The 14776-nt window shown below is 39.0% G+C and overlaps 1 protein-coding gene across 1 annotated transcript in view; it reads left to right on the top strand.

Moving 5' to 3' along the window:
- Positions 1 to 1129: 1129 nt before the first annotated feature.
- LOC110116765 overlaps positions 1130 to 14776 on the top strand; it is a 38838-nt gene continuing 25191 nt past the window's right edge. Inside the window, exon 1 of the mRNA XM_028693200.1 lies at positions 1130 to 1245. Within this exon, the coding sequence (XP_028549033.1) occupies positions 1233 to 1245 (13 nt within the window). The 5' untranslated portion in view covers positions 1130 to 1232. The remainder of the gene's footprint in view (positions 1246 to 14776) is intronic.

Raw genomic sequence — 14776 nt, 5'->3', positions numbered from 1 at the left:
TATAAATATCATGTAATTATTATGAAATAAAAAATAAATCATCATAAGATATATCACATACCTGGTCATTGTCATAGTCATCAGAGCTATTTTTGGCCATGAGACATAAATTTGTTACCCTCTTCTCAACTTCAGTCTCCGATGAGTATGAATATGATGACTCTGACAATCCTAAACTATAATAATTATTCACAAAATAATTAGTTTTAAACAACCATACAAAGTACACTTATCTTGTAAAAACTACACACATCGTCAAAATCCCATTATGGCTTCTTCATCAACAAGCTTTGCATGTTGCTTATCTATCTCCACCTTGCCAACCTCGGCACACTATCGATCTTGTCAATCTTGTCATGTCATTCTTAGTGAGATCTCATTGTTCTGATAACTACCTTCACACGCCATTAGACTCATCACCACCTTTGCTCTCATTCGATCTAGTATATCCCCAGCAAAACCCATAGTGGCCTCGTTATCGTTGTTGTGATCTATCACAACTTCTTCTCTCATTGTGGTGGAGGATTTTATTAAATATTAAAATGAAGTTGTTCTATATATAAAGGAGAAAATATTGAATGTTATATATATAAATCCCGGTGTATTTAGGGGTTGTTTGATTTGAAGTAAAAGAGATGTTAATTATTCTAAATGCAAGATTTTTGAAAATATCGGTGATTGATATGAAGTAAAATAATATAGACTAAAATTCTAAAGTGTTTGAAATGCTCCATTTAGTTCAGTTATGATATAGAAAACTTCTTTAGATTTGATTATTTTTCAATTACATTGCAAATTCTCTACCTTTTTCAACGTTAACCATCACCTCCGTCGCTTACCATTGAGCACCACTGTTGGCTAGCACCACCACCTACCTCTGCTGGCCATTGTCGCTCGCCGCAACAATCATAGACTATTACCATGCAGATGATTTATCACCATCATACTTGAGCTTTACATAATATTTATTTTACATTAATTTAAATTAAAAAATGAATCACCTATTTTTATTTTATACTTATATTCAAATAAATGTATTGTATTACTATTTCATTGATATGTATGTAATATTAAAGTTTTAGATGTTAAATATGTAAATAGAATAGTATAAGTGTTATGCAACTAAATCTCAGAAAAAAAAAAAGTATTACCATTTCACGGGATCGGTTCGTCTGCACGAAGGGTTCGCGCTTGGAATCCGTTGTCTGCGATATTGTGAAGCTTTATCGACGATGTCGTCTCCCGGTATTTCTTTTGGCCTTCTCCTTCAATCTCCTTTGGCACGTTTCAAGTCTAGGGTTTTGGGCGGAACGGGCACAATTACGAAGAAGGACGGGCTCTTTCGAGAGTACCAAAACCATCAGACATATGCTCGTTAGTTATTTGAAAAATTCTTAGTTTTTTGTTAAGCTTGTGGGAACTCATGAATTTAACTTGTCACAGTTTGTGACATCATAGAAGTGCGATTTTCCCTTCTGATATCCTTATGAATATGTAGTGGCAGCTTCCCTTGGTTTGTTGATATTTCTTCTCTGAATCACTTCACTGATAGAAGGTGGGGCTTAAAGATTTCCTCGCTCTTTATTTATGAAGAAAGTGTTGAAATTTTCTGATAAATTAGTGAAAATAATATAGGTTTATGAGTTTTTTGGAGTTATTTACAGGCTGAACTATATTTTATTTAGATAAAGTGCCACTTAAACCCGGCCGGTCAAGTGTTCCCCCATAAGATAAATAAAATATATAAAGTGAAAAACCTCAAGCACTATTTTAGAAGAAATAAATGGAAAAAATTCATATTAACAATGAATTGTCTCATTTCTCCAGTTGGTCAATGAATACGAATTACGCATCTTTAGGTCTATTTATCCTGCTAATGCCATAGATTCAAAGTTTTAGTTATTATGGCAATAGACTAGATTAGCAAACTAACATTGATGTTTCGCATGCTGCAGATTCATTGAAATTGCGTGTTTATTCACATCCAGCATGTATTCCAGGGGACTATCATCACAGTAGGTTAAAATGTTCTAAAGAAATGAATATGGACAAAATTATTCATGCCTTCGCTTATGTATTTGATACATCTCTAGCAATAATACTCATTGAGAGTTGCACGGGCAGGGGACTTTATATTAAATTATTGATGTGGGTATTTATAGTAGACACTACAAAATGGTTGGTGTTGTGTAGGATATTTGAGGAGTTAGAACTTATGTTGAAGTGGAAGAAAAGAGGTGGTCCTTTTGGTGTGGACGGAGGCTAGCTACGGTTATGATTCATGTATCTGAAGGGGGTGGTTGAGTGATTCAGATTAGAGTTAGGACTATGGATGTCACACCCCACGCTGACCCTACTCCTAGCAGGCTGCATAGGATGCAACAAAGGAGCTACCAGAAAACCTTAATGCTATCCCCCTACACTATAAAACAATTCATGCCCATCAAGGTGAAGCATTATAAAAGATATTATGTCCTGAAACATTAAGCAAAGGTAGAAGTGGTCCAAAATTTATTTCTATACATTTTCATGTACAAAGTAACTATAGACAAAAACTAAAATATGGACCATTAACAGATCACTGACCTCAATCTAAGCCTTTTTTACAAAGGCAAAATTAAACTTAAAATAACAATTGAACCTGATACTAATCCGGTTCAACTTTGTCCTTCCTCTTTCTAGTTAAAACAGTCAGAATGATGATCTGGTGAGCTACGACGACCATAAAGATATGCAACTCTAATGCGATATTCAGTGTAAGAAAGAATTAATAATATGAGCATGGGAAAATACTTTAATGTGTGAATAAGAAACACATATAAACAGCTCGAGACTATAATAACTATAATAATTAATGTATATGATATGCAATAATAATTGTAATAAGGAAAATACAGGGTATGTAATATAGAAACTGCAATATGACAACACTAGACTCACTTGAATTACTCATTCATTTCATGTTATATAATTATCGATAATATCACTATGCATTAAAGTTAATAGTATAAAATATGTAATCAAATAATCACAATATACAATCATAGTTATAATTTTTGTTCATTTCATAATTTTCTCTTATCAGCCTTAGGGGGTGTCATGTTAGGATGTCTAGGTCTATGATCGTGGGCTCCTGGGTAACACTGCCTCTATAGCCCGTAAGTTTCATATTATATCTCATAGGCTTTCCCATATGTATCCTCTATTAGGCTCACCCTCCTATCACTTAACATGACAATTTATCAGATTTATGTTATTATTGTTTTTTTCTATATATGTTACCTGTTCTTTAACTAGGTATAAGTATAGATATTCAAGTAAATCAGTATGATTGTACGATATATCAACGTTTAAGTGAGTTTATCTGGATAATTCATCTGTCTTAATTTAATATAATAACATATAACAACATGTAAATATTTTCACCTCCCAAATAATAATATACGAAATAATTATGTAATGCAGTTCAAACTAATTTACTTATGGTACACTACTATTAAAGTCAATGCACATATATATTTATATAAAAAAATTCAACTTGCATATTTTATCTCCACGTTGCGTCTGTTTGTGTGTATAGGCATCTACAACCACACAAATCATTAATTATTTATTTATGTTATCTACTTTTGGGCTCACACAATTATATCAATTCACAACTACAATACCTTTCAATTTTTACATAATATACACAACTCCATATATTAATTCTCCTCACATTACGAATATGCTAAAATATCAACTGACACATTTAAACAAAAAAATTTTAATAGTAAATTTATAAATAAGCTACAAAATTTTTGACCTTTTCCCTTTATGTCTTCTTTTTCTTCTCTGCTCTTCTCTTCTTTCATTATATAACTTTTTTTTAATTCAAATTCCTTACACCAAGGCTTGGCCAGCACATGCTCCAACATCTCCAGCTTCTATTTGCTCACCCTCCCTGCCATGATTGTTCACACTTGTAGTGTGAAAACTAAAGAACCCCCCTCAATCGGCTGTATGTATATTAAGTTATCCTAAGTAAATATTTATTTATTTTATTAACCCAGCTTTTCACAATTGCATGCCGTCTAAAGTGCCTGCAGCCATGGAATAAATGTCTAGCTACATTGAACTTTAAATTAGTACAATAATACATTTTTTTAACTTTAAGAATTTTATTCAAAAACCTCAACATCATTACAAATTAGCATATACTTATATACAACAATTTGTTTCATTCAACGAGTAGAATATAATGACATACTTTTTAATGATAATAATATTCCAAAATATCAACTTTTATGAAAATTATTAATAAGCATACCATTGTTTTCTTGATGTGAAACACACCAAGAATTGTACAGAATTAATAAAAGCATTACGAAGCGTGCTACTTTAAGTTTAATAAGTCATAAGGCATGATTATAAGAATTCTTAATTAGTAGATTTGTCTTGGCTTGCAGTTGCAAAACTAAGAGATAAGAACATGATAAGACAATTCAAAATTATCACAATACTACTAGATATGCCATAATTAAAATCCCAAGTTTAATATTTAGAAAGTTCACCAAGAGTTACCGTTCTCACTCACACTCAATCTAGGGTTTTAGCGGAGAGAAGCTTTCAACACACTAAACGACGCCACTAAGATGGTTGCAACACAAACGGCTTTGATCCAAGAGAAGGTCGTCGGCGGTGGAGTAGGAGCGGGTTGTCCGAGGAGAGTCCACGGTACTCTAGGTTGTTGAAGCTTGATCGTCTCGGCGAGGTAATAGATGATTCGGTTGACGTAACTTTCCACCGAATCGTCATACTCCCAATCCGGTTCGTAGAAAGGAGACCTGAAGATATCTATCTCTCATTGGGCGTTGTAAACAAAGCCGTGATCGATCTCAAGATCGGCCATACACCAATGACTAGAAGGAGGGAAGAGGGTTGAGGGGGCGCGGGGGCGGGAGGTGTCGGCTTGAACTAGGATTGTGGTGGGGTTCTTTTGGGTTTAGTGGAGGGAAGCATAAATTAGAAAATTTTGAATTTTATTTCAGATTTTCTAAAGGGGGTGAGGGTAATTTGAATTCAAATTAATCCCAAAATTAGGGCTAATGGGGGGCGGCAGCTTTATGAGAGAATTAAGGAATATTAATTGGGGTGAGGGTTTAATTAGAGAGAGAAAATCCAAGGGAGGAGGGGCCGGCCATAGGAGGGGAGAATATGTCTAGATTCAATGTATGTGGTCCCCAATGGAGTTAATGCGACTTAAATGGGTACTATGGGGAATGAAGGGGGTGGGATGTAAGGGAAAAAGAAGACGAACCGCGAACCTAGGAATATACCAAGGTTGACGAGTATTGTTATCACCCTCACTTAAGAATTCTCCTCTCAAGAACTCACAAACAGATCAAGCAAGAAAAGTGAAATTTTCATTCATCATCATCATCATCCTATACAATGCAATAGACCTCCTATAAATAGACCTAAATGAAAGAAAAATCGAAAAGACTAAAGTGCCATCGGGCTACAACATAGACTCAATTCTCCGTAGGGGTAAAATGGAAAAACTCAAATGCAACAACATAATACATATAATAGAAAATACATCAAAAATACAGACTCTGAATCGTAGCCATCGATTTACGATTCTTCCGACGATACGCATGTTTGAATCTCTAGCAGATGTCCTCATCATTCTCCTCAGGTGGGAGAAAGCTCGACCCCGTCGAATAAATGTGTCTGGAGCTCTTGTACCACTCTAGAAGGTCATGGTATATCCTCTGCAGCTCATCTCGATCAATCCACGTGTCTTCTGTTACCGGCTTTCCTTCCCAAGTCCCAACATACCAAGTAACTTTGGCGCCCACCATCTTTCGTGGAAATGATTTCATCGTCAAGTATAGCTTCAACCTTCTCCGCATTAGGTAGATGAGGTAAATTGGGGAGTGGAGGTAGGTTGCGGATCTCACTGGGTGGGTTCACACAAGACTCATCATGTAGTGGATTAATAGGGTTAAACTCCCTCAAAGGTTATTGAATCTTCAATATTAAACATATGATTTATATTAAAATCTTCGGGAATGTCTAGCACATAAGTATCATTATTTTATTTTCAAAATTATCTTAAAAGGCCCTACACTCCTAGCATGCAACTTTTTAACGGCTCCATGAGGGAACCTCTCTGGAGTCTGGACGAATCCGTACCATTTGCAAAACCTCCAACTTCAATTTCTTTAAATCTTTTCTTACGATCAACATTAAGCTTATAGTGAACGTTGCTTTGTTAAATTCTTTTATTGATTTCCTTATGCAATTCTTGGAGATGAGATGCAAATGTGGATGCAAGAGACCCGGTGTGCACGATGAATGACAAGATTTGTGGGCTTACACAAAAGTTTTAAACAGAGACAATTTTGATAGAAAACAGACATACAAACATACAGACTCACAAGCACACATAAATAAGCATAACGATGGGTTAGTCACAAAATGATAGGACATAAAATTTTCATGTTTAAGGGAACTGGTGTAGGAGGAGCAATGAAGACATCCTTAGCTACAAGGGCATTTCTATATGGAGTTTCAGCTAGGTCAAAGGTAGTCTCCTAGAGGTAGCAGGGTAGTCTAGCAAATTTATCCATCTAAGAGAACGATGGTCCTTAACAGGGAAGGACAAGCATATAGAGGGCACAACGGATGAATCAGGAATATGATAAGACGATGGGTCCTGACTCACAATCATAATGGGATAGACCGAAGAGTCACCAACAAGTATGAGACTCAAAAGATAGGGTAGAGTGCCTAGAACAGATGTGGACACACAGTTAGAGAGGTGACACGAATGTATATGTTAATACACTCTCTAATGTTAAAGTTGGTAAAATAAGTCCAATCAAGACAAACACACTCTTTTAAACATAAATCTAAAGGAGCAACGCCTAAAATAAACTCCATTAAAATAAGAGGAGGCTCATTGTTCAAACTAGGCTCTGAATCTTTTAAATTCAAATTACTGTCTTCTGAACTCATATTACTATCCTTAATAGAATCATGTTTCATTATAACCCTAAGATTAATGGATTCGGGGTTAATTAAATCGGGTTTTAATTCAGGTAGTAGGAATTGAAGGCACCTGACTGGACAGCATCAAAGTTCCAATTCATGGCCTTTGGAAACGATAACTTGATGTGCATGTGATATTTAGGTTCATTTCAGGTAGGAAAAGGGAGAATTCCAACAACAGTTTCTTCTTTCATCTTTGTGGCACATTGTGCAATCACATGTGATAGAGTAGGAAGAGCATCGAGTATATTGATAAAAGAAGGAAAAGTAAACTTTTGGTGAAATTACTTCATAGTTATTTTTGATGTGTTCTAAACTCACCCGTTTTCAATCAAATTTAAAAATAAAGTACAAGTTGACTCAGCTATCCCCCTTGCCCTTGCTGGATGCCTTCGTACCCATCATCACCATTGCTGCTTGCCTCCACCACTAGCTACCACTGTCACTGATGCTCATCATCGTTGGCCTTTGGCCACCACCATCGTTGGCCTTTTATATTATGTTCACTTCAAAGCAAACAAAAAAGTAATCATCTACATTAATTTTGCACTAATGCAAATAACTCCATGATGTGAAACAAACATGTGATCAAGGTTTAAAATTGCGTAATTACACCTCACGGACACAGAATTGCGTAAATGAAAAATTAAGGGTTTTAGCAGGAAAATAATAGCAATATTGTATCTTACAATAAAAACATCTAAATGATATATGAAAATAATGGAAAGTAAGAAAGTAGATGTAATAAAATCATGTCCCAAAGTACAAAATCACAAAATATTAGTTTAACAAAACTCCCAAAATACAAAAAACATATAAAATGAAATCATATCCCATCACTAAATAGGTCTTCAAGTGAATATTCTTCTCCAATTATATCTATGAATGTCATGTCATCATCATTTTCAATACGACTCACTTTTCTCTTCCCTGTTCATTAAGAGAAAAGATCATTATCATGTTCATTGCTTACTTGACATAAATGTAATGTAATAACATATAAGAAGTTAAGGAATACCTTTACTCCCAAAATAAGCACCATGCTCGACCCTTTCATCAAATTGCTCATGTTGTAAGTGTTTAGCAGTGGTAGTTTTCTTCATGTAAGCACTTATTTCTTCCTTCACATTGTCCGGCACTTCTGCACAGGGTGTTACATTTTTGTGCGAGCACGATAGATGTTCCTTCATGCGGGTAACACCTCCCTTCACCACTTTATCGCAAAAATTACATTTCAAATAAACATAGTTCTTCTCTCCGCCGCCAATGTCAACTTGTACACTATATTTTCAAGAAGGGTCCCTCCTCAATGACGAAGACCCCTTTTCCTTGCCTCTAACCATGATCCCTAATGAAAGAATCGAAAATCACACAAAAAAATTCAAAAAATCTAAAACCCTAGAATTTCTTTCACTTCAAAAATCTAACCAAAAAGTAAAAAAAAAAAAAAAAAACCTAAAATCGTTTGTGGACTTCTCCTACAAGGCGGCTGGACCTCTCCACTCTCTTACTCTCCCTCTCCGCCTCCTCCCGGCGCATCCTCGTAATCCACGACCACCTCATGTCGTTAGATGGCTTTGAAGCCGCTGCGATCCCAAACGCCGCCGGCGGGATAGGCGGCGGGAAGGGTGGCCGACCGTGCGAGCTCCTCTGGTTTTCGCGAACTTGAGCTTGCGGGCGGAATTTTTCGGGAATAAGCTGGGCCGAATGGGTGTGGGGGAAAAGAAGAGCTCATTTTAAGTGGGTGGGGCCATTTGGAAGAGGCGTACGCCTCACCCAAAATTGCGCAATTGAGACGTGCCTTACTAGGGGTGAGGCGTACGCCTCAACAAAGCCCAAAATTGCGTGCGCCTCGAGGCGCTTTTGGCCAGAATTGCGTAGAGGCGCACCTCTTGTTGCGCAATTTTAAACAGAGCATGTGATGGAGTTACTTTAAGGAAATTAAAGAGAGCAATTTTAACAAAATAATCCAAAATAAATGTATCGCTTATAGCAAAAGATTGATCCTTGGAATTCGTGGTTTTTAACTGGCTTAGATTAAGAAGAGCGGAGCCGATTAACTAAACAATTTAAGAAAATGCAAAGATCAATTGTAAAACTACGACGATAAATAAGAATCCGTGATTTAATAATGAGAACTTTCACCTTTGAAGCCCAAACGCTCAACTAGTCTAGGCTTTAGCGGAAGAAGAGTCTCCACATTAGAACCGAGGTCACTCCGAGGAAGGAGCCTAAGATCGTCGTTCTTGGAAAGGTGGCCGGAGTGGTAGAGGATGGCGGTCGTCCAAGGATGATCCAACGTCCCTTTGATCTTTGCTCGTCGATCACATCAACTAATGCGTACTGGATGCGGTCGATGTAATCTTCAATAGTGTCGTCGAAATCGAAGCCCACGTGAAAGAACGGTGATTGGAGGATGTCAACTTGACCTTGTTCGTCGTGCACAACTCCAAAGTTCCATTCGGGCTCCGCCATGCATCCTCGCCAAGGGTTGAATGAGTACTCATGATAGGAGAGGGAGGAGTCACGGTTTTGGAGGAGAGAGAGGGGGTGGGTGAGGTTATGAGGGAAAAACTAAAATCTGAATTTTAGTTCAGATTTCCAAAAGTGAGGGATTAATTTCAGTTTTCAAAATTTGAAATTGAAATTAACTTATGAGGAAAGGGATTAAGGAAGCAATAAAAGAGAATTAAAAGGGGGGAGAGAGAGGGGAGTGGCCGGCCAAGCTAGAGGAGAGAGGGGGTTTCGGTTTTGATGAGGTGGGGCCCAAGTTTGAGTAGATAAATGAATTAAATCTGAATTTTAATTTCAGATTTAATTATGTCTTAAGTAACTTCCCAAATTTTAAAATGAGAGGGAAACCAAATTTGAATTTCGAATTTGGCTTTAATCTCATTAATGGGTTGAATTAATGAATGAGCACCAATTAGGAAAGTGATTACTCAAGGGATTTGAAATTCAAATGCTGAGAATTCAAGAGGGGGAGGCGGCGGGATGGGGTTGTTGGGCTGGCCGGCGGGAGGCTGGTCGGCGGGTGGCTGAGTTGCTGGCCGGCGGGAGGCTGCAGCTAAGGGGGGCCGGCGGCTTTGGGCTGCTTGGAATAGGCGGCGGCAAGAGCAAAGGGAGGAAGAGGTAAAAAATATCTCGGGATTCAAGGAGTGAATTCCAATTTTCCACAATTGCTTCCACCCAAACCTTCGTGACGACGACGAGATCAAGAGGGATAAGGAAAAATAGAAGAACAAGAAAAACCTAGAACTCACAAAGAGATCTAGCTTCTCCTACGAACTCACTAAGAGATCGTGGAGGTTTGCACTCACAAAGAGAACATGAGATGTCAACTTTTCATTCATAAAAAAACTAGCTATTACATAAGAAAAGAGCCATATAAATAGGCCTCAAAATGACAAAGAAAGCCAAAGACTAAAATGCCCCTTGGGCTACAATAGCTACCAAATACCCATGAGGGCAAAAACAGAAAAGCATAAAATAAAAATAAACTACTACATAAAATGATGAAAATACAGATCATGATCATGGCCGTCGATCTCCTGCATCTCCTGAAGGTACATGTGTCGAAATCGTTGCTGATGTCCCCGTCATTCTCCCCAGGTGGGAGAAAACTCGACCCCGTCGAGTAGATATCTATGGAGCCCTCGTACAACTCTAGGAGATCTGGGTCTAGGCTCTGTAGCTCGTCCCTGTCAATCCAAGTATCCTCTATCTCCGGTGTCCCTTTCCAAGGAACTAGGTATCTTCAGCGCCCACCTTCCTTTGTGGAAGTGACCTCATCATCTAGTATTGCTCCGCTATAGGTGAGTAAGGTAAATTGGGGAGTGGAGCTGGGTTGGGGATCTCACCAGGTGGAGTCACACAAGACTGATTTAAGGTGTGGATTTTGGGGTTAAAATTCAGGTCCTTCCAAGGTTATTAGATCTTCTATATTAAATGTAGGATTCAAGTTAAAGCCTCAAGAGAGGTCCAGTATGTAGGCATTACTATTAACCTTTGATATTATCTTAAATGGTTCGATGTTTCGAGCATGCAACTTCTTTACGGCGCCCGGAGAAAAAGTTCTAGGCGGACCTGTACCATCACAAAGTCTCCAACTTTGAATTCTTTGGACCTTCTTTTGTTATCAGCAATAATTTTAAAATGGGTGTTACTTTGTTCAAATTTCTTTTTAATTTCGTTGAGTAACTCCAGAAGGTGAAATGCAGATGTAAATGCAAGAGATCGAGTGTGCATGATGAATGACAAGACTCATGAGCTTACCAAAGTTTAAAACATAGACAAATAGGAAGACAATAGACCACAAAACACATACACAACATACTAACTCACACAAACACATGGCTAGAAAAAAGGTGGATGAGTCACGAGAAGAGGGTCTAAAGTGTTTGGTCTAAGGGAACTGGTGTAGGGGGAGGAATGAAGACACTCTTAGCTACCAGGACACTTCTATAGGTGATTTTTGTAGGGTCGACAGCAGTCTCCTAGTGGGGGTAGTGTCATCTAATAAATTCATCCAACTAGGATAGAAGTGGTCCTTATCCTGGTAGGACGAGGCTATAACGGGCAAAATGTATGAATCAGGAATGACACACTCGGCCAAATATAAATCCAATTGAGCAGCTCTAAAGTTAGACTCTAATGAAACAAGAGGGGGCTCATTGCTCAAATCAGGCTCAAAAACTTTCAGACTCAAAGTACTGTCTTCTGAAAGAGACTCAGGTTTGGTTGCAACCCTAAGATCCATGGGTTTCGTTTCACTTAAATCAGGTGATAAATTCGATTGACTTACTTCCAACTCGATATCATCTAAGTCGCCATCAGAATTATCCAGAATTAAATCAGAATTATCCAAAACTAAATCAGAACTATCCAAAATTAAATCAGAATTATCCGGAGTCATCTCAGTAGGTGTTACAACTAAATCAGGATCTTCCAAATTTAAATTTAAAGTGTTCGAAGTCCGATTGACTCCTTTCGAGATCACATTACTATCATCCAGGCATACTTTGTCCAAATGCTTATCCTCGAGGAGACTAGGATCGGGGTGGACTAAGGTGTCGACGTTTAAAGGTCCTAGCTTTCCTAGTTCAGGGTTTAAGTCATTCAGGGAGTCTGATTCAATTACTTTTGTTCCATCATCAAAGAAGTCTTCGTTATCCTTAATATCATTAGCATCCACGAAATGGATGCACTTAGCTTTAGGTTCAGAGGATGTTTTCTTGTTAATGCATTTCTCTATCAAAAGTACACTTGCAGGGTCAAGGACTGGGAGGCTAAAGGTTGACTGGTATCACGTGGATGCACTTAGCTTTAGGTTCAGAGGATGTTTTCTTGTTAATGCATTTCTCTATCAAAAGTACACTTGCAGGGTCAAGGACTGGGGAGGCTAAAGGTTGACTGGGATCACTAGAAGTGGGTCTCAGTGGGGAGTCATAAGAGGTTGATCTATCAGAAGACCCAATAGAGGATCGGCCATTAAGGTTAGGTGAAGACCTACAGGGTGGGGCAGCAACCCTGATGTTATTAAATGAAGGTTGGTTTCGACTATAGTGATGTCCATGGTTTGTCCCAATGAAAGAGGTAGGGTGATGCTCTAGATGGCAGTCACTAGTAGGGGGGGTCGGTTTTTCAAATTAAGTTCTCGTCTCATGTCTTTCCAAGTAAGGTACTCACCGCGATACTCTTTATGATCTTCAAATTTTATCCAAAATTGAAGAGCTCGACCTTTAAGGTGAGACTTAGCGATGCTAATCTGGTGGGACTCAGGGATATGACATGATTCAAAATAGTCATCTAGTTGTCTAACCCATTCCCTAAAGCAGTAAACGTCCAAAGAACCATCAAAGGTAGGCAGACGATATGATGATTCTAAGTGAGGTCGTGGAGGCCTAGGCTCAGGTCTCGGGCGATAAGCTGAGTGGGCATGTAATTAGAGCGGGGATAGTCAACGGGTTTCTCCGTCATAATTCTAGTCATATTGTCCACTAGGTTAATGATGTCATCTAAACTCTTTTGGAGTCTTATCGGATCCATGGGTAAGTGTCAAGTGAAACCTAATTAAGATTGGGTGCAAGGTACCACACTCTACAAGGAGAAAACACCATTTCGACTTACTATATGGTGAAGGAAAATTACTGGACAGCAATCTAAAATGATAGACGAAGTTATCTACGCAATTTAGATGGACTCTAGGGTGTGAACAGCAAGTTATCACAAGTTTAAAGTCACCTAAATGTCACTAAACAGTGCAGGAATGAGGTGGACAGCAAACTACAGCCGTTTGTTTAAGTTGTCTAGGTGTTAGGAAGGTTTCGAGGGAGTGGACAGCACTCAAACGAAGGCTAAAAGTTCACTAAACGATGGCTAAAAGCTGCTGGAACAGTGAGGACAACAGTCAAACTCAAGGGTGTGGTTGCCCTAAGCAATTAGAAACAATGTAGGTTTGAAGGCAGCACTTAAACACATGATTATGCTAATGTAAGATGAAATAATGCAGAATTTTCTGGATAGCAGTAGAAAAACAGTAAATAAAACTATCTAAATGATGTTATGCATGCGAACTACTAAGGCTAATTTAAAGTGGATTCCTAGGATGCATCTAGCAAAGGGAAAGCATGCTAGCCATGCTCTGATACCAAGATGATGTGAAACAAACATGCGATGGAGTTACTTTAAGGAAATTAAAGAGAGCAATTTTAACAAAATAATCCAAAATAAATATATCCCTTATAGCAAAAGATTGATCCTTGGAATTCGTGGTTTTTAACTTGCTTAGGTTAAGAAGAGCGGAGTCGATTAACCAAACAATTTAAGAAAATGCAAAGATCAATTGTAAAACTACGACGATAAATAAGAATCCGTGATTTAATAATGAGAACTTTCACCTTTGAAGCCCAAACGCTCAACTAGTCTTGGCTTTAGCGGAAGAAGAGTCTCCACATTAGAACCGAGGTCACTCCGAGGAAGGAGCCTAAGATCATTGTTCTTGGATAGTTGGCCGGAGTGGTAGAGGATGGCGGTCGTCCAAGGATGATCCAACGTCCCTTTGATCTTTGCTCGCCGATCACATCAACTAATGTGTACTGGATGCGGTCGATGTAATCTTTAATAGTGTCGTCGAAATCGAAGCCCACATCAAAGAACGGTGATTGGAAGATGTCAACTTGACCTTGGTCGTCGTGCACAAATCCAAAGTTCCATTCGGGCTCCGCCATGCATCCTCGCCAAGGGTTGAATGAGTACTCAGTAGGGGTGTCAATTTCGGGTCACGGGTCGGGTTCGGGTCGAACCCGAACTGACCCGGGTGCGAAACAGGTCGACCCTAACCCGAACCGGTAGAGAAACGGGTCGAAAAACCGAACCCGGACCCGACCCGGCGGGTTGCCGGTTGACAACGACCTCGAACCCCGGGTTGTGGCCCGCCGGCACCCGGTCGGCCGGCCCGCGGCACCGGCCCGGCTCAGAGCTGCGGCCGGTTTCTATTTAGGACTGCCGGAAGACAGCGGATGGTGAGGCTGGCACAAGATGGGGAGGGAGAGTAGGGGCATGGGTAAGCCTGGAGTGGGGGGCAGAGTAGGGGTGGGGGGGTTAGCGGGGGGGGAGACGGTTTGATTTTCGTACGGGGTGGCGGGTAGGAATATCCGTGGAAGTGTAAAGAGTGTCTGAAGGTGGTTGACATATAATTAGATTTCGCTCTGTGACAAAAAATTTTACAGAGAGCAAC

Source organism: Dendrobium catenatum, unplaced genomic scaffold, assembly GCF_001605985.2.
Source record: "Dendrobium catenatum unplaced genomic scaffold, ASM160598v2 fragScaff_scaffold_231, whole genome shotgun sequence".
Lineage (NCBI taxonomy): Eukaryota > Viridiplantae > Streptophyta > Magnoliopsida > Asparagales > Orchidaceae > Dendrobium > Dendrobium catenatum.
The sequence above is the reverse complement of the archived record's forward strand: the minus strand, read 5'-3'. Positions and strand labels throughout refer to the sequence as shown.